The following is a 26,611-nucleotide window of genomic DNA, read 5'->3' as shown; positions in this document are numbered from 1 at the left end:
TTTTTTTTGCTCCATGCACGGAACGAAGAAGAACGTTCACATCTGAAGTTACTTCTCGCGTGTTTTAATTATCGACACGTCAGACAGCTGTTCCCCCTCCCGGGATGTAATTAATCCCACCAATTTGGAGTCATTCGGTTCTGCATGGGCTTGATTAGCACAAGTGAAAGTCTTCCACAGTGCCGTCTTGTAATCTGCCAGCACGCTGAGAAAATATGCACTTTTTTTTCTTTTTTGGAAAGAAAAGATGCGAAGCAGCTGCTCGTCATGTTGTGTCGAGTGGCAGAGCCAGCGACTTGTGGAACTTGTTATTATGGTTGCCCTTGACCTTGCTCACTTGTCTTGACAGCTTCAGTGGACCCAAAAAAAAAAAATCATCTGCTGGGGAATGTTTCCATTTCCTGCTGTTTGGACGCTTTTTCAGAGTTGACTGTCACGCTAATTGCCGACTTGCTTCCAGTCTGGGGAAATATCAGGTTGGCTTGTTTTTCTGCCACCCACATTGTCAACTTTTTTTTTTTTTTGTGAGCCCAAACAATAAAAAAAAAAAATACAAAAGAATTAAGCAGTCTATGGCAGCAGTGAACTTCATTGAAGTCGCTTCACAATAAGCAACGGCTTTGCCAATATAGAAACTCTTCAAAACGGAGGAGCCATTTGTTGAATGCCAATCCCAGCTGAGGTTTACTTGAAAACTAAACAGACAACAAAGACAACTATACACTTTGTTAATTTAAGTGAAGCAAAAGTATCAGCATAAGAACTTGATGCTAACACCCAACAGAATTGCAATGCTAATAATGCTAATGGTTAGTTAGCACTGATTGCTACTCAAGGCTCAACTTCCTTCTTGGTTTTCATTCAACAGACATTTAATGTCGTCTACATGTCTTACACATGTCAAACGACACACCAACAATGTCGTCAGAACTAAGAAAAGAGCGAAAATAAGCTCAATTCGCACACAAAACCAAGAGGCTTCACAATAAATAATTAAAAAATGAAATGGCAAATATTTACCTGATCGGCCACATTCACTCCAAAGGAATAACAACTTAATAGAAAAAGCATGTCTTCCGGACAAGCTCCTTCCTTGTCGTCCACCTGTGCGCCAATTAACAGTGTCCCCTCTGAGCAACGTATGATGGAACAAAAAAGTACGTTGCCTCTTTCAATAAAGTTTTAAATGCAAATGAGATTATCGGTATACTATGACGTATTTAACATTTTTACATGAAATAATGACTGTGTTTATTGTTCTTTTACTACCAAATCAAAACTATGAAATTAATCAATTAAATAAACCCACGTTGCATTTGACAGCATTGATACTGAGAGATGTGAAGCTACTATTCCAACTGAACCCGATTTCCGTTTAGAGCTCAATTAAAGATAACAGAGTTGAACATTTTTTTCCCTTTCTCTTTTCATTTAAATATTGGCAGATTTTTAGTTTTTTATTTTGCTGATAGAACAGATTGTTGTCACATGTAGGCGACAGTTTGAGTTGTTTTGCCACCTTGAACTGCATCTGACCCTCTTGGTGGGAAAAAAGATTTAGGAGACTTTTGGCACATTTTGGCCAGACTTTTGCTCAGAAAAGGCCATAGCACCATGGCAGATTGTTTGCACATATAGAAAAAAGGCCAATAATTGAATTTTAGCAGAATAACTTTTCAGAATAAATAATAGCTTCCCTTTCAGACTTCCTGTTTTGGCAAAATGTGCACTGATGTTTGCCTTAAATAAGAAAATGCTATACTGATTGTGGAGATTGTTGTCACTTAAGAGGACAACATTTTGTTGTTTTGACACCTTGAACTGCATCCCACCCTCTTGGTATAAAGATTTATGAGACTTTTGGGAAATTTTGTCCAGACTTTTGATGATGAGCCTATCTCAGCTGGCCATAGCACCACGGCAGATTGTTGGCACATGCAGGAAAAGGCCAACAATTTCCAGAAACTCCCGTAGCCGTAATGTCTCTGTGCTTTGATATAGTTCATTCAAAAAAATTGTTTCCCTTTCAGACTTGATGTTTTGGCAAAATGTGCACTGATGTTTGCCTTAAATAAAAAAATGCAATACTAATTGGGGAGATTGTTGTCACTTAAGAGGATAACATTTTGTAGTTTTGACACCCTGAACTGCATCCCACCGTCTTGGTATAAAGATTATGGCAAATTTTGGACAGACTTTTGCTGATGAGCCTTGTTCAGAAATGCAGATTGTTGGCACATATAGAAAAAAAGGCCAATAATTGTGAAAAACCGCCGTAGCCGCAATGTCTCTGAGCTTTAATATAGTTAATTCTAAAAATAGTTCCCCTTTCACACTTGATGTTTTGGCAAAATGTGCACTGATGTTTGCCTTAAATAAGAAAATGGGGAGATTGTTGCGACTTAGAGGACAACATTTTGTTGTTTTACCACGTTGAACTGCATCACATCCTGCAGATAAAATATTAGGAAGACTTTTGGTCAATTTTGGCCGGGATTTCGTGACGATTCCGGGTAAGAGAAGGCCATTCCGATATGGCAGATTGTTGGCACGTAGAGGACATGGAAACAGCTAAACCGGATATATTCCGGCTTTTCCCGATCAAGTCGGCGCCCAGCAGAGGTTTTTCATTAACTTGTGCAGCGAGGCGCGTGATACTCCAATTTTAGCATCTCAGCTTTCAGATTACGATCATCTCTTGAAAAAATGTTGACGTGCGTCGTGAGGCGATTGCGCCAGACCGCCTCCCTGCCCGTGCCTGCTTTTTTTTTCTTTTTCTTTTTCTTTTTTTTTTTTTTTTTTTGCCGACATCCTCCGACCGCCGCTCATCTCTCAATGCTGCTCTTTGTCCACCGTAATCTCGTCACAACGTGCGGGTCAGGTTTCATGGCTGGAGAGGATCGCAAGGAAGCTTTCAAAGAGAAGGAGGGGGCCGAATGTAGCATCCGAGAAAAGGCAACAAAGTCAGGTTGCAGACATTCTTGGGTCCAAAAAAAAAAACGAAAGAAAGAAAGATAGAGACAGAAAAAAAGCACTCTGAATTATAGAAGAATAACTTTTCAGAATAAAGTTGTAATTTAACAAAAGTTGTAGTTTTATCAGATCAAATTGGGGCATTTACAAGAACAAATTCCTATTTTTATTTTATTTTTTATTTTTTTTGCAGAATAATTTTTCAGAAAGAAGTTGTAATTTAACAAAAGTTGTAGTTTTATCAGATCAAATTGGGGTATTTACAATAATAAATTCCCATTTTTTTATTTTTAGCAGAATAATGTTTCAGAATAAAGTTCTAATTTAACAAAAGTTGTAATTTTATCAGATTAAATTGGGGCATTTACAAGAATAAATTCCTATTTTGTATTTATTTATTTTTTTAGCAGAATAATTGGGATATTTACAAGAATAAAATCCTTTTTTTTTTTTAGCAGAATATTTTTTTTAGAATAAAGTTCTAATTTGACAAAAGTTGTAGTTTTATCAGATCAAATTGGGGCATTTATAAGAATAAATTCTTCTTTTTTTTAAATAAATTGATTACATAAGGAAATTGGGGTGCCGTCTTCCTATTCTGTCTCCCTCAAGTGTTTTTTTTCGGTCTCTTGGACAGGTTATGTAAAGTGAATTTTGTTGGTCTATTCTTGTGACATGTGCAATGACAATAAAGATGATTCCAAGAAGTCCTGACTTTAGAATGAAATTTCATTTTATTTTATTTTTTTTTACCACCGTTTTTGTTTTTTGGATGGATGGATTCCCTCACTTGTGCTGATGAAGAAACGACAAAATCAAAAGCAGACAACCTGAATGTAAAAACTTTTATTTGAGCTTTAAAAAAAAAGAGAGAAAAAAAGAAGGCTTGAATGACAAGAGATGATGTAAAAAATGGAAACTTTAAGAATCCTTTTCATCACTTTTTTTTTTTCTAAGTGCCCGCCATGATTGTTAAATGGCCGTTAAAAAAAAAAAAAATAGAATCGGTAACGTGAAGGCAACATTAGACGACGATCGACGCTAACTAGCATAAGTGACATTACCGACGTGTATCAATATTAAAACAATATACTAAGAAAACAAAAAGGTTTAATTTCATGAGAAAAAAATGAAAATACTATGCAAATTTTATTGAACTACGTTTGACGAGCAAAGGCACGGAAATTTCTATCTGCTAAGACTGTAAACAAACGTTCAGGCGTCAAGTTAGTAGGCAGTCGAGACGGCATCAAGTCACACGGGTAAAAGTCTCCGGACGCTCCTCAACTTCAAGTAAGTCACATCCATAGTTCAAGTCAAGTCAAGTCTCCTTAAGCTTGATATGCGCGGCAGGATTTTTCAAATCTTCAAATCTTTCAAATCTCATGTTTGTTGATCTTTTACGGACAACACACGTTACAAAAAGAAAAGACTTGCTTTTGAAAATACTTCATGCCATCTGGTGAACTCGTAAAAGATGACACCGGAGTTCAACATTTGTTTTTAGTAACGACCGCTTCCTTGCTGAGCCGCTTCTTTGATTGGCTGTATTCCGTCTATTTCAAACAATTTGAGAGTCGTCGGCTTTTTTGGTCCTAAAGATAGACAGCATTTCATTTTTAAGACTGTCAGACCTGGCTCACTAATCTGAATATATGACTGGATAGCCGACAAGCCAAGACATTTGAGGTCGCAAGGCGGCCATATTGTTCCTCCAAGAAACATTTCTCGGCATACGATCCTTTACATTTACACTATCGAAATTGGAGAATATTTGAGACAATACTTAGTAGAAACAGCATGATTTATGGCATTTTAAATTTATGAACTGTATTTATTAACTTGCCTTAAATACATCCATCCATCTATTTTCTTAACCGCTTGTCCTCACAAGGGTCTGGATTGGGGTCTGGGTCACTTATTAGTGGCTGCCCTGTGACTTTATCGGCTTGCATGAGCATGGATGGGCTATCCAGCACTTGTTTATCAAGTGCAACAAAAAATCGCAGCCGGACGTTGACAGGCTTCGACTTGAGCGTGAACTTTTTCAAACGTAAAAAAGTCAAGTCTTTCATGTCATCATGTCAAGTCGACTTCCAAGTCGAGTTTAGAGCATTGGAACTGTTTAGCGTCTATGTGACTTTTTTTTTTTCCCCCCCAGAAGGTTGTCAGAGGAATTGTCCTCGGAACGGAAGCTCCGGGACAAGGTTGGGCTGCTGCCAGCGCCAGCGCAGCCGACCCAGCGGGGCCTCGTCCCTCGGGCCCTTGAACTCGCAGAAGCTCAGCCGGTTGAGGACGTCGTACACTCCCGCCTTGGAGGCCACCTGCCAACGACACCCACATAACCGTCAAGGTCCACCAACGAGAACGGCAATCTCATTTTCACCAAAACGACAGCGCCATGTCGGATCGGGGGGGCAGGCGACCGGCGGTGTATGACTTTGCCCGATGTTGAATGAATGTTTCGTCAAGAGAACGGCAAAGTCAACGAGAACGAGAAAGTCAAACTCTGGCAAATTTAGTTGGAATTGTTAGATTAGGCCTCTTTAAAAAAAAAAAAAAAAAAAAAAAAAAAACAGCATTTGAAAGCGTTAATAAACACACGTTATAATTTATTTTTTTTGGCTGCCCTGAAATGGATGATCAACTTTATCGTTCATTATTCATCATTTAAAAGCCAATTTACTTCATAAGCACTCAGCTTAGCATTCAGCTTTCAGCATTCCCCACACAATTTTATTCAGAAATTGCACTTAGTCTAGTTTTAGTTAGTTTTGTAACATAAAATGTAGTTTCAGTTAGTTTTTTAAAAAAGCATTTTCTTTTTGTGTTTTTATTTGGTTCACTAAATTGTTCTTTGAATTTTTTTTTTTTTTTTTGTGAACTAAAATAACGTTGCTGTCAGCAATGATCTGCTGCCTCCAGGGCGGCTATTAAATTAGAGCACGCACACGCACACGGCCAGTGCATGATGTGCGACGGACAGTACCCATCAAACATGGCAGCTTGCGTAACAGCAGCTCAGTGTGTGTGCGCGCGCAGTGGCTCGGATTGCCACAACACCACCCCCGAGTGTCGCAGGAGGCGGCGGCGAGGGAAGGGGGGGTCTTGTCACGACTGATCCGGCTACGGTCACTGGTGACAGGCTAACGATCATGCCCGCAGGCCTGCGATTGGTTGGGAGGGCGCCAGGCCGAGCGGCGAGCGAGCCACTCAACACGTCGGACGGATGGATGGAAGCGCCGACGACAGTGTTAATGTTGACAAGAAATTTTAATTTTGTCTTTTGACTTAAATTAATTAAGCATTTTAGTCATCTGGTTGTATTTTAGTTTCAATCCAATTTTAGTCGATGAAAATAAAGAGCAATTTTAGTCGACTAAATTGACAATTTAGTCGATATTTTCCTTCAGCATATTTTTCAACTTTTATACAGAAAATTAATTAATATTAATTACAATTGTTTCAATGAAACATGTAGAACTGACAATAATAGAACTTAAGTTTTTACATCAATATAAAAATGCTTGAGATTAATCTTACAGCTGCACAATGAAATTAATACAATAAATTAATTACATTAAATTAAACTAAATTATATGAAATTACACTGAATAAAGGAATGCTTTTGTAACGTGAAAGCTTTCAACCCGGCCGAGACAGCGGGGGGTTGGGGGGGTTGTTTGGGGTTGGGTTGTCACGCGGTGGATTTCTTCTACGCGGCTTCCCAGGGTGAGCGAGCACATTTTTCAGACATATTTGCTATTCATAACAGGAAGATATGCCTCCGTTTGAGCTGCGCATATTTCTCTGACAGCTGTTTTCTCACCGATTGTTCCATGAGTCCATTTCTGGAATTCCGTCCGCCTTCGCTTTTATTCCGGCCCAATAAGGACAAAAAAGACGTCAGGGATTTTCATCGGGTCCGTTTGGCAACATTCTTTTGCTGCGCTGGTGTTTCCTGGCCACGTTCGAGCCCGAACACAAACTGGGAGCGCTTTTGGCGCAATCGCAACAACAACATTGTTGTCTGCTTTTTCAATCAAGTGAACACACGCACTGGATTAATAAAATTAAGAATTTAATTTACATCTGTGAATTGTGTACAAATTGGGGTCACTGCTGCAGAAGCCAAAAATGCCAGAAATTCTCAGTGATTTTTTTTTAATAACTAAAGTGTATCTATTCTCGGTCTATTTTGTCGCCATTGGGCAGATCTACAAAATCGCAACTTTTCATAGGAAAAGAAAAAAAAAAAGTTTACAAAACACAAATTCACTTGAATTGGAACGATAGCTTCCATTATGTTGCGCACCGACATCAACGAAACACGCCCAACATCATGTTCACCCACAGTTTTAATATGCTGAAAAATCTGTCATTTAGTACAAACAGAGATGATCTTGAATAGACTGACTGAATCTGCACACCAATTTTTCATTTCGTGGCTGGCTGGTGCATTTATTTTTAACAAAGCCGGCTCCCGCAACTGTGTGTGGACTCATTATTAATTGTCTTAAAAACTTTTACCATAATGCTGCACAGCTCCCGCAGAGGGAGAGAAGAGGCGGAATTCGACAAGACTTTGCAGTAGGGCAGGGTTTAAAAAATAAAAATAAAAAATCAAATAATCGGTTTCGAATGGATTTTCCTTTTTGTCCCATATCGATTCATAAAACCATTAATCAATTTCTTCAATATCTCTTTTCCAATAAATTAACAAGAAAATTCAATTTTAAAGGCTGTTTTTTTTTTGTTTTTTTTTGTAACTTAGGCCTACTTTTTTCTTGAAATTTACCATTCACATGAATTTAAAAGTATTTTTCTTACATTTATGAAAGACCTGACTTATTACACTTTATGACGAGTCAGAATGCTTTTAATGTACCGTTGCAATTATAGAATTAGAATTCTGAAAATATTTTCATTTCATCCATGCTGATGTCAATGTTTGTGTAACACTTAATTGTATTATAACGTGTTATTTTCATTCATAAATAACCTTTTTTTTTTTTGAATGTCCTATCATTTTCCATAATGAATCAATATCGGATTGAACTGAAGTGAATCGTGAATCTTACGAAAGTGCTTTTAAAGGCTCCTTTTTTGACGGAGCTTCTATGAGAATGTCGACATGGCAAAATGTTCCAGCGAGCCGGCGAACTTTCCTCACCTGCTGCATCCAGAGCGCGAAGGAACGCTGCCAGGAGTTCTTCTTCTCCAAGTGCAGGTACGTGTTGAAGAGGATCAGGTAAATGTAGCGCTCCAGATACTGCAGGCTCCTTAGCAAAAGCCCATGGCACTCTTTCGCCGACTTGACACTTTTGATCTGGGCAAAAAAGAAAAGAATGAACACTTCAAAGCCTTGGCACGTTGACAGCTGCAGGTTTACAATGTTTTGAAATTAATTTGGGGCTTCTGCAACCTGGAAGTGACCTGATTTCAACAGGAAAAGACCTGGAAATAAATAGCCTAATAATAATAATAATAATAATAATAATAATAATAATAATAATAATATTTAAAAAAAATCAACCGAAGTGACCCGATTTCAACAGGAAGTGACCCGGAAATGGCCTAAAATCAACATGAAGTGACCTGATTTCAACAGGAAGTGACCTCTTTACAACAGGAAGTGACCCGGAAGTGACCTGATTTCAACAGGAAGTGTCCTTTTTCAGTAGGAAGTGACCCGGAAGTGGCCTAAAATCAACAGGAAGTGACCCAATTTCAACAGGAAGTGACCTGGAAGTGACCCAAAATCAACAGGAAGTGGAAGTGACCAGGCCTGATTTGGGGGTTAGGGTAACTTACTAGGGTTACTTTCTCCATTCCTTACATTATTATTATTATTATTATTATTATTATTATTATTATTAAATTGTAGGAACAATTTTGTCCTTTTATTGTACATTTAGAACAGATATAAAAATTTGTACTTAATTGTGAGTTAACTATTAAAGTCATGCAATTAATTACGATTAAAAAATGTAATCACTTTACACCCTTTAAATAAATAAACAAATAAATGAATAAATAATAATAGGCATCAGTGTACCAGTGACCAGAACTGAAAAACCACGACAAAAATTGCATTACTTAAAAAAAAAAATTGCAAAAGAAGAACAAAATCTGTTTCATGACCCGTAGAGAACAGTCTATGAAAGCTGAGACCTTCGCGCCATAAAAATGTGATTGAAATTCCTTGTCTCACAAAAAAGCCGAAAACCTAAGACGTTGACGCCAGTGGGAACAAAAAAGCAAAAAAGCTTTTGGCTTTGAAAGAATCTTAGCTTGTCGTTTCAGAAGACAAATTAAAAATAGACAAAAGGTGAAACATGACCGTGGTGACTCGGTGCTTTTCACTTACGTGAATTACATTGGTTCCATTTTGCCAGAAAGAAAGAGGAGCTTCTTCTTCTTCTTCAAAAAAGTATTTTTCTAAATGTTTTTTTTTCTGTGCAAAACACTTATTCAAAAGGTTCTTTTGATCAATGGTTCAACTAAAAGTTGGCAGATCAATACAAGGTTTCAAGATCATTCACCAAGAAAAGTGGAAATGAGGAAGAAAGTCGCACTTTTCAAAAAGACCCTTCAATTGAAAGCTTTTTTTTTTTTTTAAATGTTTGTTTGATTGCGGGGCGGCACGGTAGTCGAGTGGTTAGCACGTCCGCTTCCCAGTTCTGAGGTCTCCGGTTCAAGTCCAGGCTCGGACCTTCCTGGGTGGAGTTTGCATGTTCTCCCCGTGCCCGCGTGGGTCTTCTCCGGGTACTCCGGTCTCCTCCCACATTCCAAAGACATGCATGGCAGGTTAATTGGGCGCTCCGAATAGTCCCTAGGTGTGCGTGTGAGTGTGGATGGTTGTTCGTCTCTGTGTGACCTGCGATTGGTTGGCAACCAGTCCAGGGTGTCCCCTGCCTACTGCCCAGAGCCAGCTGAGATAGGCGCCAGCAGCCCCCGCGACCCTTGTGAGGAATAAGCGGTCAAGAAGATGGATGGATGGATGGATGTTTGATTGCGTTTGGAGCCTCAAGCACTTGACGATATGGCCACCCGACATCAACGCGTACGTACGTGTCAAGGGCCACATGTTGCGTCAAACTCCAAGCAGATAGTTACCACGTCAGAAAAAAACAAAACAAAACAAAAAAACATTCTCAGGCTTTGCTTTCCTTGGAGTCAAATTACAGCTTTCAAGTGGCAACAGTGTGCACACCCTGCGCTTAAGTTGAAGTACAGAAAGTGTTACTCAACTTTCTTCAAACACAAACTGAGTCGTCGGCTACTCTTCATTCAGACAAATATCTGGTCAAATTTGGAGTACTCATTTAAGTAAAAGTAAATAAGGTGACACTCTGAAATGTTTAAGAAGTGAACATGAGTTTTTTACAAGACCTGTTCTGATAACGATAACAAAAACATTTCTGGCAACAAAAGTTTCCCCTCTTTTATTTAATGTACATCCTGACATGAAGAAATATGTCACATGCTGCGCATTGTTGTTTATTAGATCATCTGCTTACGTTGGCTCAGCTTTTACGCTAGCAAAAAATGCTATAATCATTTTTGCTAACATTGTGAACCAACAGGTAGCAAATCCAGGTCCGGAAAGTTTGGCTTTAGCCCCAGGTGCTAGCTTGCTAGCTAGCTCCCTAGATAAAATAGCAAATGATAGAAACCCCATAACCCCCCCCCCCGAAAAAAAAAAAAAAACTATTAAAGACTTTTTACTCAGAAATTCTATGTAAATCTCGCAATGAGTGATTTTGACTAAATTTAATCAATCAATCAATCAATCAACTTTATTTGAATAGCACATTTAAAAATCCACAAGGGAACCAAAGTGCTGCACATAAAATAAGAAAATAAAACCAGATAAAATATAAAAACACACTTAGAAATCACAAAACACATAAAATAATATAAACAAATTCATGCCAGTCTACTGCTTGTAAATATCAGTAATACTATGTGCTGAAGGCCAGGGAAAAATAATATGCTTTTAAACGTGATTTAAAAACCAGGAGTGAAGTGGCCTGTCTAACATACAGTGGTAATTGATTCCACAACCTGGGAGCAGCAGTCGCGAACGCTCTGTCACCCCTAAGCTTCCGCCTTGTTTTCGGAACTACCAGAAGCAACTGGTCAGCTGATCTTAGTAATCGGGGTGGGCTATAAGGGTGAAGCAACTCAGATAAATAGGGAGGTGCAAGATTATTCAAACATTTAAAAACAAACAACAGAAGCTTAAAATTAATTCGATAGTGCACAGGGAGCCAATGCAGTGATGTTAAGATAGGAGTAATATGCTCACGTCTACGTGTCTGAGTAAGCAGACGAGCAGCAGAGTTTTGTATAAGTTGCAGACGGGCAAGAGCAGTCTTGCTAATGCCTACATACAAAGAATTACAATAATCAAGACGAGTTGTAATAAAAGCATGAATCAATCTTTCCAAGTCCAGTCTTGATAAAATTGGTTTCACCTTAGCTATCTGGCGAAGCTGATAAAAACTTTTCTGTACAACAGAACTAATCTGCTTCTCAAATTTAAAATCAGGGTCAAACTTAACACCCAAATTCATGACACAGTCCCTGAGATAAGGTGCTAGTGGACCAAGGTCCACACTAGCAGATACTTGTGTATCCCAATGTTTTTTTAAACAAAAAACATTGGGATACACAAGGGTTAAGGAACGAGCTGAGGACCTTTAGCTTTTGGGAGACTGCCACTGTATCACCTGAGCTATGCCACCACTACTGTTTGCTTATATCGAAAAGCAGACTTTGAGTGACTTTTTTATTTTATTTTTTATTATACTCTCTTCCAAGTGTAAATTTGACTGTTTAGAGTGGAACCTAATAAACTTCGTTTTGGGTAATTTACTGTACAGAATTTACTGTGTTCAAGGGAAAAGCACTTGTTAAAAAAAAAATAAAAATACTGACTAGGGATGTAACGATAAGCGCGATATCGTGATATTAAAACTGTCACAAAAATCGTCGTCGTTATGTTCTGCAACAAATCTGTAAAAAAAAAAAAAAGTCAGGTTGATTTCCATTTGCGCAGTTATAGCACCCTCTGGTGGCTCGTGTTTTAGTGCAATTAAATTTTCATTAGGGATGTTTTGACCCTTCTATGTTTAAAATCTACACTAATTGTCAGATGAGGGGAATGTAACATGCCCGTGTGAACCGAGTCAATATGTGGAGGAACTCAATGTGTGCGTGCATTAACAACATAACATAATAATAAAACATAATAATAATAATAATAATAACAATAACACAATATTGTGCTTATTTTTTTAGTATGAGCTCTTTTGTTTTTTTTTTACAATATTGTGACCTTTTTAAATATCGCCAACCTCCCCACAATATCGTGATAATTATCGTATCGTGAGCTTCATATCGTAATAATATCGTATCGTGACATTTGGATATCGTTACATCCCTACTACTGACTGGCAACTTCCTGCAGAAACTATGACGTCGTCTTTCAAAAAACAAGAAATAAGCCACCTTGCGAGTATTTTGCAGAGCCGAGGATCCAGGCGGGAATGTGAAGCGGCGCCTCCACGTTAATGACTTCTACAGATTGCACTCATCTGTCTTTTTTCCACTTGCTCAGCCATATTGTCACCACGGAATGGAGGTGGATTTCTTGGAGCGGGGACTCGCTGGAAACCGCATACTGTACAAGACGGCGCAAATGAATTCAACTCTGCGCGTGTGCGGTTGAGACGCTTTTAAGTCTCGTGCGTCATCATGACCTCTGCGAGAATATGCATAGCCGACATACCTTCGACATTTCAACGGCCGGCGCACATCCGCCAGGAGAAACAGGAAAAAAAAAAAAAAGTTGTGTCATTTAGATCTGTGGACAAAAGTGCAAAAGGGTCTTGAGAGAACGAGATTGCAAATAGCCGAAGAGGGAAATTCTTCTTATTAAAATTTATTATTATTACAATTCTAATATTATTATTATTAGAAGTATTATTCTTCTTCTTATTATTATTATTATTATTATTAATTATTATTAAAATTATTATGAGTAAAATAAATATACAGAGGTAAAATTACTGTCCTGAGTAAAACGGCAGTTTTTGTTGACTAAAACTCGACCTTTGACATTGAAATTTTGAAATTGAAATGAAGGCTTCAGTGAAATGTGGCTGTTGATTATGACTGGTGTTAAATCCTCACATACCAGCTCGGGCGTCAAACGGATTCGTCGCCCGTCAAACGCAAGATCGGTGACGGGGGACAATTTGCCTCTTTGGCCGTAATGCTGGAAGACACACGCACAAACAAATCCCCCTGCCCTCTTTTCCCCCTTTCCTTTCCTTAAGTGGGCCCCTCTGGATCTTTCAGCTCTCAGAGTAAACATATATTTTTCTCGACGCAAGACACATTTTCCAACCGCTGGCGAAGTGGGGGAAGGGGGGGTGGGGTCGATGGGGGCCTTTAAGGCAATACGGGTACGGGTGTGGGTGGGTGGGAGGTGGGGGGGTGTTCCGCTATATGAGGGACAGAGTGGTGGTGAAAAATTTTTCCCCCTCTTCCAGCAACATCTGGCACTGTTTATCACTTCGCCTGCTGCTTTCTAGCAAAGAGGAAAAAAGGAGGGGAGTGGGGGGTGGAGCTACGATGGGAGTGGGGGTGTGGCCTCCCGGATAACTCAAATGTACTCGTTCACAAACGTGAAAAATGTGAAATTACAAAGACTGCAGCTATGCTCTGGTTTTACAATCCATTATTTCACCCATGAATCAAGTCATCGTGTGTGATATGATGGAACCCATATGTCAGAATTTGCTCAGTTTTTCAAATTTTTCACAAATCAATACTATTGTTCACACCCACATGGGTCTGTGATTTTTACCAATGACTGACAGTTCACATTCTTTAATTAACAATGCAACAAACCTGCAGCTATCTTTTTTGTCCATTTGGGGTCACTGTCCTCACATTCCGCTGCAGTATGTGACTTGGTGTGTGTAGGACTTTAAAAGGCGGGGTCTGGCCTGGTGAGTGATGTGGGTGTCAGCGAAAAACGAGTGTACACTCGTCCATGAATTTTGCTTATTATGTGAATGTGTATTTATTTATTTATTTATTTATTTATTAATTTTATAAACTGATGTCGTACATGTTGCACAAAGCCGCGTTTTGCAGTCGAATTGTTCGATTAATCGTTGTAGCCTTAAAATAAATAAATAAATAAATACAAAAATAAAATTAAAGAAAGGAGAAATAAATAGAAAATAAATACAATAACAAAAATTAAAACACGTTGTAGCCTTAAAAAATAAATAAAAAACTAAAATGAAAAAAAGAATAATAAAATAAAAAAATAAAAAAATTTAAATACATTAAAAAAAATTACAAATTAGAATAAAAAATGCTGTAGCCTTAAATAAATACAAAAATAAAATGAAAAACTAAATAAAAATAAATAAAGAATAAATAAATGAATAAATCGTTGTAGCCTTAAAAATAAATACAAACATAACATAAAAAAAGAAAATAACAAAATAAAATAATTAAAAGAAATCATCGTAGCCTTAAAAAAATAAGTAAATACAAAAATAAAATGAAAAAAGAAAAATAAATTAAAAAAATGTAAAAAAATAAAATAAAAAAAAATCGTGGTAGCCTTTAAATTATGGCACATTGCACTTCCATCAATCATGAACTTTTTGTCGGCGCACCCAATTTGCTTCCAATGTTATGTGAAAAAGAACGTTGACCTTTTTCATAGAGACACAATGCCGCATCACCAAGTGCCAGACACGGGTCCCGAATGTTGGCGGAAGACAATAGGGCCCATTGACAGGCCCGCCGAGTGGGCCCGGAGATCGGGTCCGGGCGGCTCCGGCTCCTCCGAGAGCAGCTGACCGAGCGCCTGAGGCGCAAATGATGACAGCGTTTGTTTGAAAAAGGCATAAAGCCGAGCCTCTGTCTCTCACATCACAGGCTACTTTTGTTCTCCTCCAAGCTTTGTTTGTGTTAAGCTTTGCACACTGAAAGTAAACCAATCGAAAGGACAAATCTTAGCGTATGGTTAATAAAGTTGCCATTTTTCCACACCAATGTTCTGCAAACAAGCGAGGACTTTCCATCGAGCAACACTGGACACGGATTGACGAGCTCTCTGAAATCCTGTGACGGATATTAAGGAACATTTCATTTCCTTTGCTGCTTCTCTTGGCTCATTCTCATCCAACCGGCTTCCATTAAAAGTTACATCATAATCAATTTTTCCACGCTCGGCCGCTCGTGCCTGCATTCCTCGCATTCATGTGCGCTGGACATGAGCTGATCTCAACAAAACAAACTCCCTGTCGCCCTCTATGGGGCACTGGCGGTAAGTGCACCTACTCATTCATTTTCTAGATAGCCGAGACTTTTGAAGTCGTGAGGCCGCCATATTGCTCCTCCCAAGAAAGGTTGCTCGCCATACGATCCTATACATTTACAGTATCCAAATTGGGGAACATTTCAGAGAGTAATAAGTAGAAACAGCATGATTTGTGATGTTTTAAATTTGTTAAACATAAACAAGAGGACTTCAGACATTTTAAAATGTGCCTTAAATGAAGAATTCTAACTGCCTCTGAGGTGTATATGTCTCATCTGTACGTATAACGTATAGTTGATATAGTAGTCTGTTCGCGAGATGGGAGGAGCAAGATGGCCGCCCTATGACCTCAACGGTTTGCACGGGCGTGTCTGGACAATCGGCTCTCCAGTCATATATTCAGATCAGTGGTCGTGAGCGACAATATGCCTATGCCAGAACTTTGGAACTGTAAACTGCAGCAGTGAGACGGCATTCCTCTCTCTCTCTCGCTGACCTGTCTGTAGGTGCAGATGATGATCTCCCTCAGGTGGTAGTGCATCGGCGTCATGGTCTCGGAGACCGAGTCCAGGGCCATGTCCACTTCCCGTTTCATCCGGTGGCCATCGGGGAGCAGACGCACCAGCTGCATCACCACCTACACAAAAAAAAAAAAAAAAAAGTAAAAAAAAATAAAAAATAGGCAAATGTGTTTGTCTTCATGTCATACTTTGGCGCCATCTTGTGGCAGTTATAGACATACACCAAATTTGGGGGTGGGCTGCTCAGTTATGAAAAAAAAAAATATTAATCACTTTTGAAATCACGATTAGGGCAATCATTTGTTTTTTTTTGTTAGAAAACAAGAAAATGTTTAAACATGTAAAAACTATTGAGACAGATAATTGGATTTATTCTGGGTAATTTTAGACCAAATAAGATTCAATTAATTGATTCCTTTTAAAATAAATAAAAAAATAAAAAAAAGGTGCAAATATATACATTTGAACAACTCAAATTTAGAATTAATAATCTTTTATTTTTGTTTACAATTATGCCGATTTTGTAATTGTGGAGTGTAAAAATTGAAATTGTAATTGAATTTTGATGAATTGCACAGCCCTCGTCCCTATTCACTAGATAGTCGTAAAAAAAAAAAAAATAATAAACTGCCCACATTAAAAGGCGCAATATTGCAACTGTGGCTCTCCTTTCCCAGATTCCAGCATATTACATTAAGGATACTACATATTTAAAAAATAATAATAATAAACTAGAGCTGCGAGCAGCTATAAAGGGCCCTCGCAGCCCGGGCCACGTTGGGGTACTTGCACGTTGGGGTACTTGCACGTTGGGGTACTGGCACGTTGGGGTACTGGCAAGTTTAGGTACGGCACATTGGAAGCAGAATTTCTTTGAAAATGGCATGATAAACCTTGACATGTGGATTTTTTTTTTTTTTGTAAAAATACCGTTAAGTTGGTGTATTTTTTTTTTATGCCTCTAGGGCTAGGTGGCGCTGTATATATAATGGAATGTTGTCATAGGGATACCTTCAAGCCTTGACTCTAAACATACATGTCAAGTGTGGGATTTTTTTGGAGCATGTACCGTGGAGTTATTAAGCATATCCTTCATTCACGATATTGCTTTTAATGTCCATTAGAGGCTATCAAAAATAAATAAAAAAGTACATGTTTGGATAAGTCTAATGCCAGTGAACATTTTGAGTGGTGGAAAGTAAAAGAATATTCATAAATGACTTAGTTATCACACTTAGAATGAGTTTACATTTTTTGTACAAAATACCGTATGTGGGGTATTTTTTTGTTTTGCCTCAAGGGCGAGGTGGCGCTGCATATATAACTGAATGTTGTCATAGAGATACCTTCAGGCCTTGACGATAAACATACATGTCAAGTTTGGGATTTTTTGGAGCATGTATCGGGGAGTTATTAAGCATATCCTTTTTCAGTGCGAAACACAAATTTTGATGCCCCGCGCTCATCATATAGTATTTCCAAAAGTCAAGATTTTTCCGTCTGTTGTTGGCTCAGGTCTTGGCATGGTCCAGGTCAAGTCATAAGTCAGTCGGATAAAACATGTAGGAGAAGTGGGCAAAAGTATGCCCCCTGAAAATGTGCAAAAATCGTCAAAAATGGGACATTCAAAAATTCGTACCTCACTTCCTGTTCATTTTAGCATATGGGTCCAAGAGACTTTTTTGTAGGTCTTTGGCTCCCTCATACACGTAAAAATTTTCGTAGATCTTGCTTAAACGTAGAATCGGGGCTGCTTCGTTAAAAATTTCTAGGGGGCGCTATTGAGTCATTTTTGTAAAAATAGTACAATCAACAATAAAATATTGTTCATTTTACCAGGCCAGATGTGTGTGCCAAGTTTCATGAGTTTCTGCGCATGTTTAGACCCTCAAAACTGGCGTTGTTTTCTTGGCGAACAGTGCTTAGCCACGCCCACAGCGATTCGCGAAAACTCACAAACTTCGTGTTGTGACATCATGAAGGCCGAAACTAGGGGTGTTAAAAAAAATCGATTCGGCGATATATCGCGATACTACATCGCGCGATTCTCGAATCGATTCAATAATCGGCAGAATCGAATTTTTTTTTTTTTTTTTTTTTTTTTTTTTTTTTAGGATTCACACCTTGAGCATGGAAGAATGTTATATGAACGGCACATTAAGCCTTAATATTTTTATTTTAATGCTGTTCAAATGTGAAACAGATTGCAAACTGTTTGTGTACAGTAGCTCACGGTTATAAGCCTCAAGTTTTAGATGAATATATTCATACAAATCTTACAGTGTACATGTACAAATTTACTGATAGTATTTTCTAAATTTGAATGGAAAAAAATCGCAACAATCGACTTATAAATTCGTATCGGGATTAATCGGTATCGAATCGTGACCATTCGTATCGGGATTAATCGGTATCGAATCGAATCGTGACCTGTGAATCGTGATACGAATCGAATCGTCAGGTACTAGGCAATTCACACCCCTAGCCGAAACCCTCATCTGAGCAAATATGAGGTTGGTCCAGTTAACGTGTTTGGAGAAAAATGTACAAGAAAATTCGTAAGAAAAAAAATTGCCACTAGGTGGCGCTATCAGTAAGATGAAATATAAGTTCGTAGATGTCTTAAGGGCTGGACTCTCATCAAATGTGTGAAATTTTGAGAAGATAGGATCATCTCGGTCAAGTTCATGCAGCTTTTATTGTCACGAAAAATTTTCGGACTTTGCGTCACCGTAGCGGCCACGCCCTTTGGCGAAAAGGTACAATATTCGGTGTGGGGCATGATCAACATCTTAAGGCTTTTCTGACCAATTTTCAACTGGATCCCTTCAACGAGCTCGGCACAGTAGCTAAAAACGTAAAGTATGACATTTATTGTTACCACTAGGTGGCGCTATATGTATAACTGAATTTTATCATATAGATGCTTTCAGGCCGTGACTATTACGTTGCCTGAGAAGTTTGAGATTTTTTGGAGCTTGAACATGGGAGTTATCACACTTAGAATGAGTTGACATTTTTTGTACAAAATACCGTATGTGGGGTATTTTTTTTTCACGCCTGAAGGGCGAGGTGGCGCTGCATATATAACTGAATTTTGTCATAGAGATACCTTCAGGCTTTGACTATAAACATACATGTCAAGTTTGGGATTTTTTGGAGCATGTACCGGGGAGTTATTAAGCATATCCTTTTTCATTGCGAAACACAAAATTTGATGCCCCGCCCTCATCATATAGTATTTCCAAAAGTCAAGATTTTTCTGCCTGTAGTTGGCTCAGGTCTTGACATGGTCCAGGTCAAGTCTAAAGTCAGTCGGATGAAATGTGTAGGAGAAGTGGGCAAAAGTATGCCCCCTGAAAATGTGCAAAAATCGTCAAAAATGGGACATTCAAAAATTCATAGCTCACTTCCTGTTCATTTTAGCACATGGGTCCAAGAGACTTTTTTGTAGGTCTTGGACTCCCTCATACACCTAAAAATTTTCGTAGATCTTGCTTAAACGTACAATCGGGGCTGCTTCGTTAAAAATTTCTAGGGGGCGCTATTGAGTCATTTTTGTAAAAATAGGACAATACATGATAAAATATTGCTCATTTTGCCAGGCCAGATGTGTGTGCCAAGTTTCATGAGTTTCTGCGCATGTTTAGACCATCAAAACTAGCGTTGTTTTCTTGGCGAACAGTGCTTAGCCACGCCCACAGCGATTCGCGAAAACTCACAAACTTCGTGTTGTGACATCATGAAGGCCGAAACCCCCATCTGAGCAAATATGAGGTTGGTCCAGTTAACGTGTTTGGAGAAAAATGTACAAGAAAATTCGTAAGAAAAAAAATTGCCACTAGGTGGCGCTATCAGTTAGATGAAATATAAGTTCGTAGATGTCTTAAGGGCTGGACTCTCATCAAATGTGTGAAATTTTGAGAAGATAGGATCATCTCGGTCAAGTTCATGCAGCTTTTATTGTCACGAAAAATCTTCAGACTTTGCGTCACCGTAGCGGCCACGCCCTTTGGCGAAAAGTTACAATATTCGGTGTGGGGCATCATCAACATCTTAAGGCTTTTCTGACCAATTTTCAACTGGATCCCTTCAACGAGCTCAGCACAGTAGCTAAAAACGTAAAGTATGACATTTATTGTAACCACTAGGTGGCGCTATATGTATAACTGAATTTTTTCATATAGGTGTTTTCAGGCCGTGACTATTACGTTGCCTGAGAAGTTTGAGATTTTTTGGAGCTTGTACATGGGAGTTATTCAGCATTTGCTCTTTCTGGACAAATGAAATTTTAAAGGCAATATTTGATGCCCCGCCCCCGTCATATAGTATTTCGAAAAGGCAAGATTTTTTGCCCAGCTGTTCTCTTAGGTCTTGAGATGATAAATGCCAAGTTTGAAGTCAATGGGATGAAAAATGTTTGCATAGGGGGGAAAAGCATGACCACAGTGAATGTGCCAAAATAGGCCAAAATTGGACATTAAAAAATTCATAGCTCACTTCCTGTACATTTTAGGAAATGGCTTCCACTGACTTTTTTGTGCGTCTCGGAGTGCTACACGTGCCTGCCAATTTTCGTAGCTCTAGCTCAAACGGGCCGGGATTGGTTTTTATTTTTCTACGCTAGGTGGCGCTATAGAGTCGCGTTGTTATGACAACTACATAATATCAAATTTTTCGCCGGGCCCGAAGAGACTGCAAAGTTTGGTGAGTTTTCGTAAATGTTTAGGCCCTCAAAAATGCGATCGTTTGCGGAGAATAAAGAAGAAGAAGAAGAAGAAGAAGAATAACTAGAGCTGCGAGCAGCTATAAAGGGCCCTCGCAACCCGGGCCACGTTGGGGTACTTGCACGTCGGGGTACTGGCACGTTGGGGTACTGTCAAATAGGACAAGACCATCTAAAATGTTTTTGACAAGCCTTGTGTGTGCAAAGTTTAATCAAAACGCAAAATATGGTGTGCAATTCCCAAAATAAATTCAAAATGGTGGACTTCCTTTTAGGTTTAGCATACGGCTACAGAATACCTTTTGTAGGTCTTAAGCTAATAGGTATGCCTCCCAGTTTTCATAAATCTTGGTCAAGTCATCTTTAGTTGTGTATCGCTTGAATCATACAATTGGAAATGCTCCATAAAAATGCATAGAGGGCGCTATTGAGCACAACGTTGGGTTACTTGCACGTCAGGGTACTGGCACGTTGGGGTACTGTTACATGGAACAAGGACCATTTAAAATGTTAGTTTTTTCCATGGCTTGTCTGTGCAAAGTTTAATGAGAAAGGCCAAAAATGATGTATAATTCCCAAAATAAAATCAAAATAGCGGACTTCCTCTTTGGTTTGGCAAATGGCTACATAATACTTTTTTGTAGGTCTAGCATAATCATACAATCGGAAATGCTTCATAAAAATGTCTAGAGGGCGCTATTTATTGCAAATTGCACAATAAATCTCAAAAAATTCATGTTCATGACAAGTCTGATGTGTTTGCAAAGTTTCATGAGTTTTCATGTGTATAAAAAAAAAAAAAAAGCAGCACTTGACAACTATTACATGGAACAAGGACCATTTAAAATGTTCGTTTTTTCCATGCCTTGTCTGTGCAAAGTTTAATGAAAAAGGCCAAAAATTATGTATAATTTCCAAAATATAATCAAAATAGCGGACTTCCTCTTTGGTTTGGCAAATGGCTACATAATACTTTTTTGTAGGTCTAGCATAATCATACAATCGGAAAGGCTTCATAAAAATGTCTAGAGGGCGCTATTTATTGCAAATTGCACAATAAATCTCTGAAAATTCATGTTCATGACGAGTCTGATGTGTTTGCAAAGTTTCATGAGTTTTCATGTGTATATAAAAAAAAAGCAGCACTTGACAAACAATGCATTGCTATGGCAACAGCGTGTTACAAAATAAAAAACTTTCGATTACTTTGCATCTTAAACATCTTAAGATGAAACACACCAAGTTTGAAGACAGTCGGATAAATTTTGTAGGAGGGGTTCGTTAAAATATGACCCCTGAAAAAGGCCACAAAAAATGGCAACAAATCCCATCATAAATCAAAATGGCAGACTTCCTGTTTGGTTTAGCACATGGTTCCAAGAGACTTTTTTGTACATCGTGGGCTCTTATGTATGCCTGCAAATTATCATAGCGCTAGGTGAAACGTACAACCGGGAATGCTTCGTTAAAGAGGATTTTTTTAGCTCAAAATGTGATGCCCGGCCCCTGGGGGACTTCCTGTTAGGTTAAGCACATGGCACCAAGAGACTTTTTTGTACATCCTGGACTGTTACATATGTCTACAATTTTTCGTCGCTCTAGCTGTTTCGTACAACTGGGAATGTTTCATTAATAAGATTTTTTTTCCTTTGCAAAAAGTGCATGCCACGACAACAGCGTGTGACGAAATAAAAAACTTTCAATCACTTTTCATTTTCAACATCTTAAGATGAATCACACCAAGTTTGAAGATGATCGGATAAACTCTGTAGGAGGAGTTTGTTAAAATATGACCCCTATGAAATGGCCCAAAAAAATGGCAACACATTCCAAAGTAAATCAAAATGGCGGACGTCCTGTTAGGTTTAGCCTATGGTTCAAAAAGAGTTTTTTGTACCTCGAGGGCTGTTATATACCTCTACAAATTTTGGTAACTCTATGTGAAACGTACAGCCGGGTATGCTTTGTTAAAGAGGAGTTTTTTAGCTCAAAATGTGATGCCCGGCCCCTGGGGGACTTCCTGTTGGGTTTAGCACAGGGCACCAAGAGACTTTTTTGTACATCTTGGGCTGTTACATATGTCTACAAATTTTCGTAGCTCTAGCTGCTTCGTACAAATGGGAATGCTTCTTTAAGGATATTTTTTTTCCTTTAAAAACAGTGCATGCCATGACAACAGTGTGCGACGAAATACAAAGCTTTCAATAACTTTTCATCTTCAACATCTTAAGATGAATCACACCAAGTTTGAAGATGATCGGATAAACACTGTAGGAGGAGTTCGTTAAAATAAGACCCCAATGAAATGGCCAAAAAAATGGCAACACGTTCCAAAATAAATCAAAATGGTGGACTTCCTGTTAGGTTTAGCATATGGTTCAAAAAGAGTTTTTTGTAGGTCATAGCCTGTTACATATGTGTACCAATTTTCGTAGCTCTAGATTAAACGTACAACCGGCAATGCTTCGTGAAGTAAGAATTTTTAAACTCTAAATTTGATGCGCCACCACCGTCATATAGTATATCAAAAACTTTTCATTTTTCACAATGATGTTGTCCCAGGTGTTGAGATGGTACATCCCAAGTTTGAAGTCAATCGGGTTAACCGTGTAGGAGAAGCGGGCAAAAGTATGACCCCTGTAAATGTGCAAAAATTGGCAAAAATTGGACATTTAAATACTCATACCTCACTTTCTGTCTATTTTAGGGTACACACTTCAAAGAGGTTTTTGTTCATTGGGATGTGCTACAGGTGCCACACAATTTTCATAGCCGTCGGACAATCGTAGCGGGACAGGGATCCGTTTAACCTATGTAGGGGGCGCTAAGGAGCCATTTTTCTGTTATCATGTATGGCGACTTTAAAATATCAAATTTTTCGCCAGGCCTGATGTGCGTGTAAAGTTTGGTGAGTTTTCGTTCACGTTTAGTGTCTCAAAAATGCGATTGTTTGCGGAGAAGAAAAAGAAGAATAATAAGAAGAATTCCTACAAAAACAATAGGGCCTCGCAGCGGCACCGCCGCCGCCGCTGCTCGGGCCCTAATAATAATTCTTACAAAAACAAGAGGGACCTCGCAGCGGTCGCTGCTCGGGCCCTAATAATTAAAATGATGATTTTTTTATTTGGAGTAGCTCACGTGTTTTGCACTGCTCGGTTTCCATGGCAACCCAACACAACCCCCTTCCAAGTGCACCATGACTTTCGATCCATTCACAGAGCTCCATTGACAATCAATAGGTTCCATCAAGGCACAGCAGATGAAAGCAAACATGAACTACATGAAAATGATTGTTTTGACCAAAGGATGTCAAGAAAAAGTTGCAATTATCCAACAACAAGGTGAAATGTGTGCAGATGAAAATGATACCTGAAATTCCCCTTTGGTGTACTTGGCATCAGGGACGCTGACGATCTCGTCTTCTGGGAAGTCGGGAAAGCCCTGCGGGCGACAAACAGCCGCTGCTTGAGTCCGTTTGGAACGCGAGCGACGCAAGAATGAATATTGCGAGATGGGCGTCGTACGTTGAAGTGCCACAGAGTGAGCACGGCGAGCACCATGGCCGTGGTGGTCCTGCCTTTGCCGTTGGAGCAGGTGAAGACGAAGGCCGAGCGCGAGTCCTCGGCCAGCGACAGCTTCATGGCGTCAAGCAGCTTGTCGAAATCCTGCACAAAAACACCAGGATTTTTTTTTTTTTTTTTTTTTTTGGTGGGGGGTGACTTTTATGATTTTTGGGAAGAGGGATTTATTATTATTTTGGGGGGTGACTTTTATGATTTTTTTGGGGGGTGATTTTTTGGGGGGTGCGGGTTGATTTTTATTTTTTTGAGGGGGGTGATTTTTTTAATGATTTTTGGGGGGTGATTTTTGGGTTTTATGTTTTTATTTGGGAGGTGGGGTGATTTTTATGATTTTTTTGGGGGGGTTGAGTTTTATGATTTTTTTGGGGAGGGGGTTGGTGATTTTTATGATTTTTTTTAGGGGGGTTTGAGTTTTATGATTTTTTTGGGAGTGATTTTTATTTTTTATTTTTTATTTTTTTTGGGGGGGGGGGGTGATTTTTATCATTTTTTGGGTGTGTGTGTGATTTTTATCATTTTTTTAGGGTGGGGTGATTTTTATTATTTTTGTGCGGTGATTTTTTGAGGGGGTGTTTATGATTTTTTTCAGGGGGTCATTTTTTTATGATGGGGGGGGGGGGGGGGGTGATTTTTATGACTTTTTTTGGGGGGGGGGGGTTAATTTTCATGATTTTTTGGGGAGGGGGTCTTTTTATGATTTTTATTTTTGGGGGGGATACTTTTGAACACAAATTGTTTTTAGAAGAAAAACGCTTTATTTCTGTGACCCCAGCTAGCTTGCTGGACTATTTTCCTCTCGTCCAACACCGGACGAGAACTCATGTCACAGACCGCTGTCAGGGGTAAGTCAGTGATGATCGCACACACTGGAGGTGAGGATGAAATTGAGATTCATGTCAAAAAAGCCGAACTCTCTCTTTAATGATTTTTCTGATTGTATATCATTGCGATTCTCGGTGCGGTATCAGTAGCACTTTGGCTCCCTCTAGTGCAGAGGTGGCAAACTGCGGTCCTCGAGGGCCGGTGTCCTGCAGGTTTTATAGATTTCCCTACTCGAAGTGCAGCTGATTCCAATTAACAGGCTCGTTATCAGGCTTCTGTAGAGCTTGCTGATGAGCTGATCATGAATCAGCTATTTTGAAGGAGGGAAATATCGAAAACCTGCAGGACTGTGGCCCTTGAGGACCGGATCTTGCCACCCCTGCTCGAGTGGTATCAGACCCGTCACCAGAAAGAAATTGTGGGGGGGGGGGGGACATTGCCTTTTTTTGGGGGGGCACACTTCATCAACCTAAATCTAATGTTCATCAGGTTGAACAGCGGCATTGTGACAACTGCAAAAGTGCTCAGAAATATTTTCTGTCACTTAAAAGCGGAAATCTGAAATCTAAAAGACAAACTGAAAAAAATGTGTAGTTCATTTTGCATTTATTCAACTCAAAAGTTCATTTGAAACAAATCCACTCTTCACTTCTATAAACAACTTTGTCCGAATGAATGACTGCAACCCAGCCCCTTCTATCTGGAATTGGCTAGCAGTTGCCTTCATTTGCGTGTTGGATTAGGGCTGTACGATATGGATATCATTTTTGCCAGACATCTCTATTCTTTGATCTTTGACTCAGCATGAGACTTCACATCATTTTACTTTTTTTATGGTGCCTTCTGTATTTTGTGTTATTTTATTTCTATACTTATACAGATTTCTTTTTTAGTATTAATTTTATTTGCGTGTATACTTATCTACTTATATTTACTCTAATTAATTTTATTTTGTGTTATTTTATTTCACTTGTGTCTACTAAAAGACTAATAAACTTTGTATGCAGCAATTGATGTTTTAAAGTGATTTAGAAATAAGGTTGAGTTATGTCGATGATATACAGAAACAACATATGGGTTCAGTGAAAAACTAAGCAGAATATCAATCCAAAAGGATGTGTAAAGTGCTGTTTTTTTTAAATTAGAACTTAGTGACAGTCATCAACATGAACAAACTTGGCAATAAAAAAAGAGAATTCAACTCACATTGTACTGCAACTGCTTTAGTGATAAATAATTTTATGCTCCTTAGTTGTTGTTGTGTACGTGTGACTGCTTGGGTCTGTTAACAGCATACTGTGTATTGCTACAATTCATCTGTGCTGTGTGGCTTGACTAATTAAAATAAAAGTTTGCCACTCACTTGTAAACGTAACCAGTGGACTCAGGATTCCCAATGATGTCAACTGTGTCATCCTGGATTAAGGTTTGGCATTTGGTGGCTCCCATTAAAACCTCACGACTGCTCACTGCTCAGTCTTTATGCCAGCGCCAGCCGGCAAATGCGCACGATCTACCCGGAAGTAGATTTGGCTAAGGCACGTCTGCAGAGCGCGCGTCACCACCCCCACCCCACCCCAGCCCTCGTGATCCGGATTGTAATTGGCTAGCCTTAGTTGTCAATCAA

General features: G+C 39.0%; 1 protein-coding gene across 6 annotated transcripts in view; it reads right to left on the bottom strand.

The window, feature by feature from the left end:
- Window positions 1-3,804: 3,804 nt before the first annotated feature.
- pald1a (phosphatase domain containing paladin 1a) overlaps window positions 3,805-26,611 on the bottom strand; it is a 55,549-nt gene continuing 32,742 nt past the window's right edge. For all 6 annotated transcript variants that reach the window (XM_077503360.1, XM_077503362.1, XM_077503359.1 and 3 more), the window contains exons 16-20: window positions 24,106-24,246; window positions 23,951-24,022; window positions 15,831-15,971; window positions 8,147-8,302; window positions 3,805-5,297 (exon numbers count right to left, since the gene is read on the bottom strand). In XM_077503360.1, coding sequence (XP_077359486.1) covers window positions 5,142-5,297; window positions 8,147-8,302; window positions 15,831-15,971; window positions 23,951-24,022; window positions 24,106-24,246 — 666 coding nt within the window. In that variant the 3' untranslated portion in view covers window positions 3,805-5,141. The remainder of the gene's footprint in view (window positions 5,298-8,146; window positions 8,303-15,830; window positions 15,972-23,950; window positions 24,023-24,105; window positions 24,247-26,611) is intronic.

This window comes from Festucalex cinctus, chromosome 17 (genome assembly GCF_051991245.1).
Source record: "Festucalex cinctus isolate MCC-2025b chromosome 17, RoL_Fcin_1.0, whole genome shotgun sequence".
Classification (NCBI taxonomy): Eukaryota; Metazoa; Chordata; class Actinopteri; order Syngnathiformes; family Syngnathidae; genus Festucalex; species Festucalex cinctus.
Note: the sequence above shows the minus strand (reverse complement) of the source record. Positions and strands in the feature narration are given on the sequence as shown.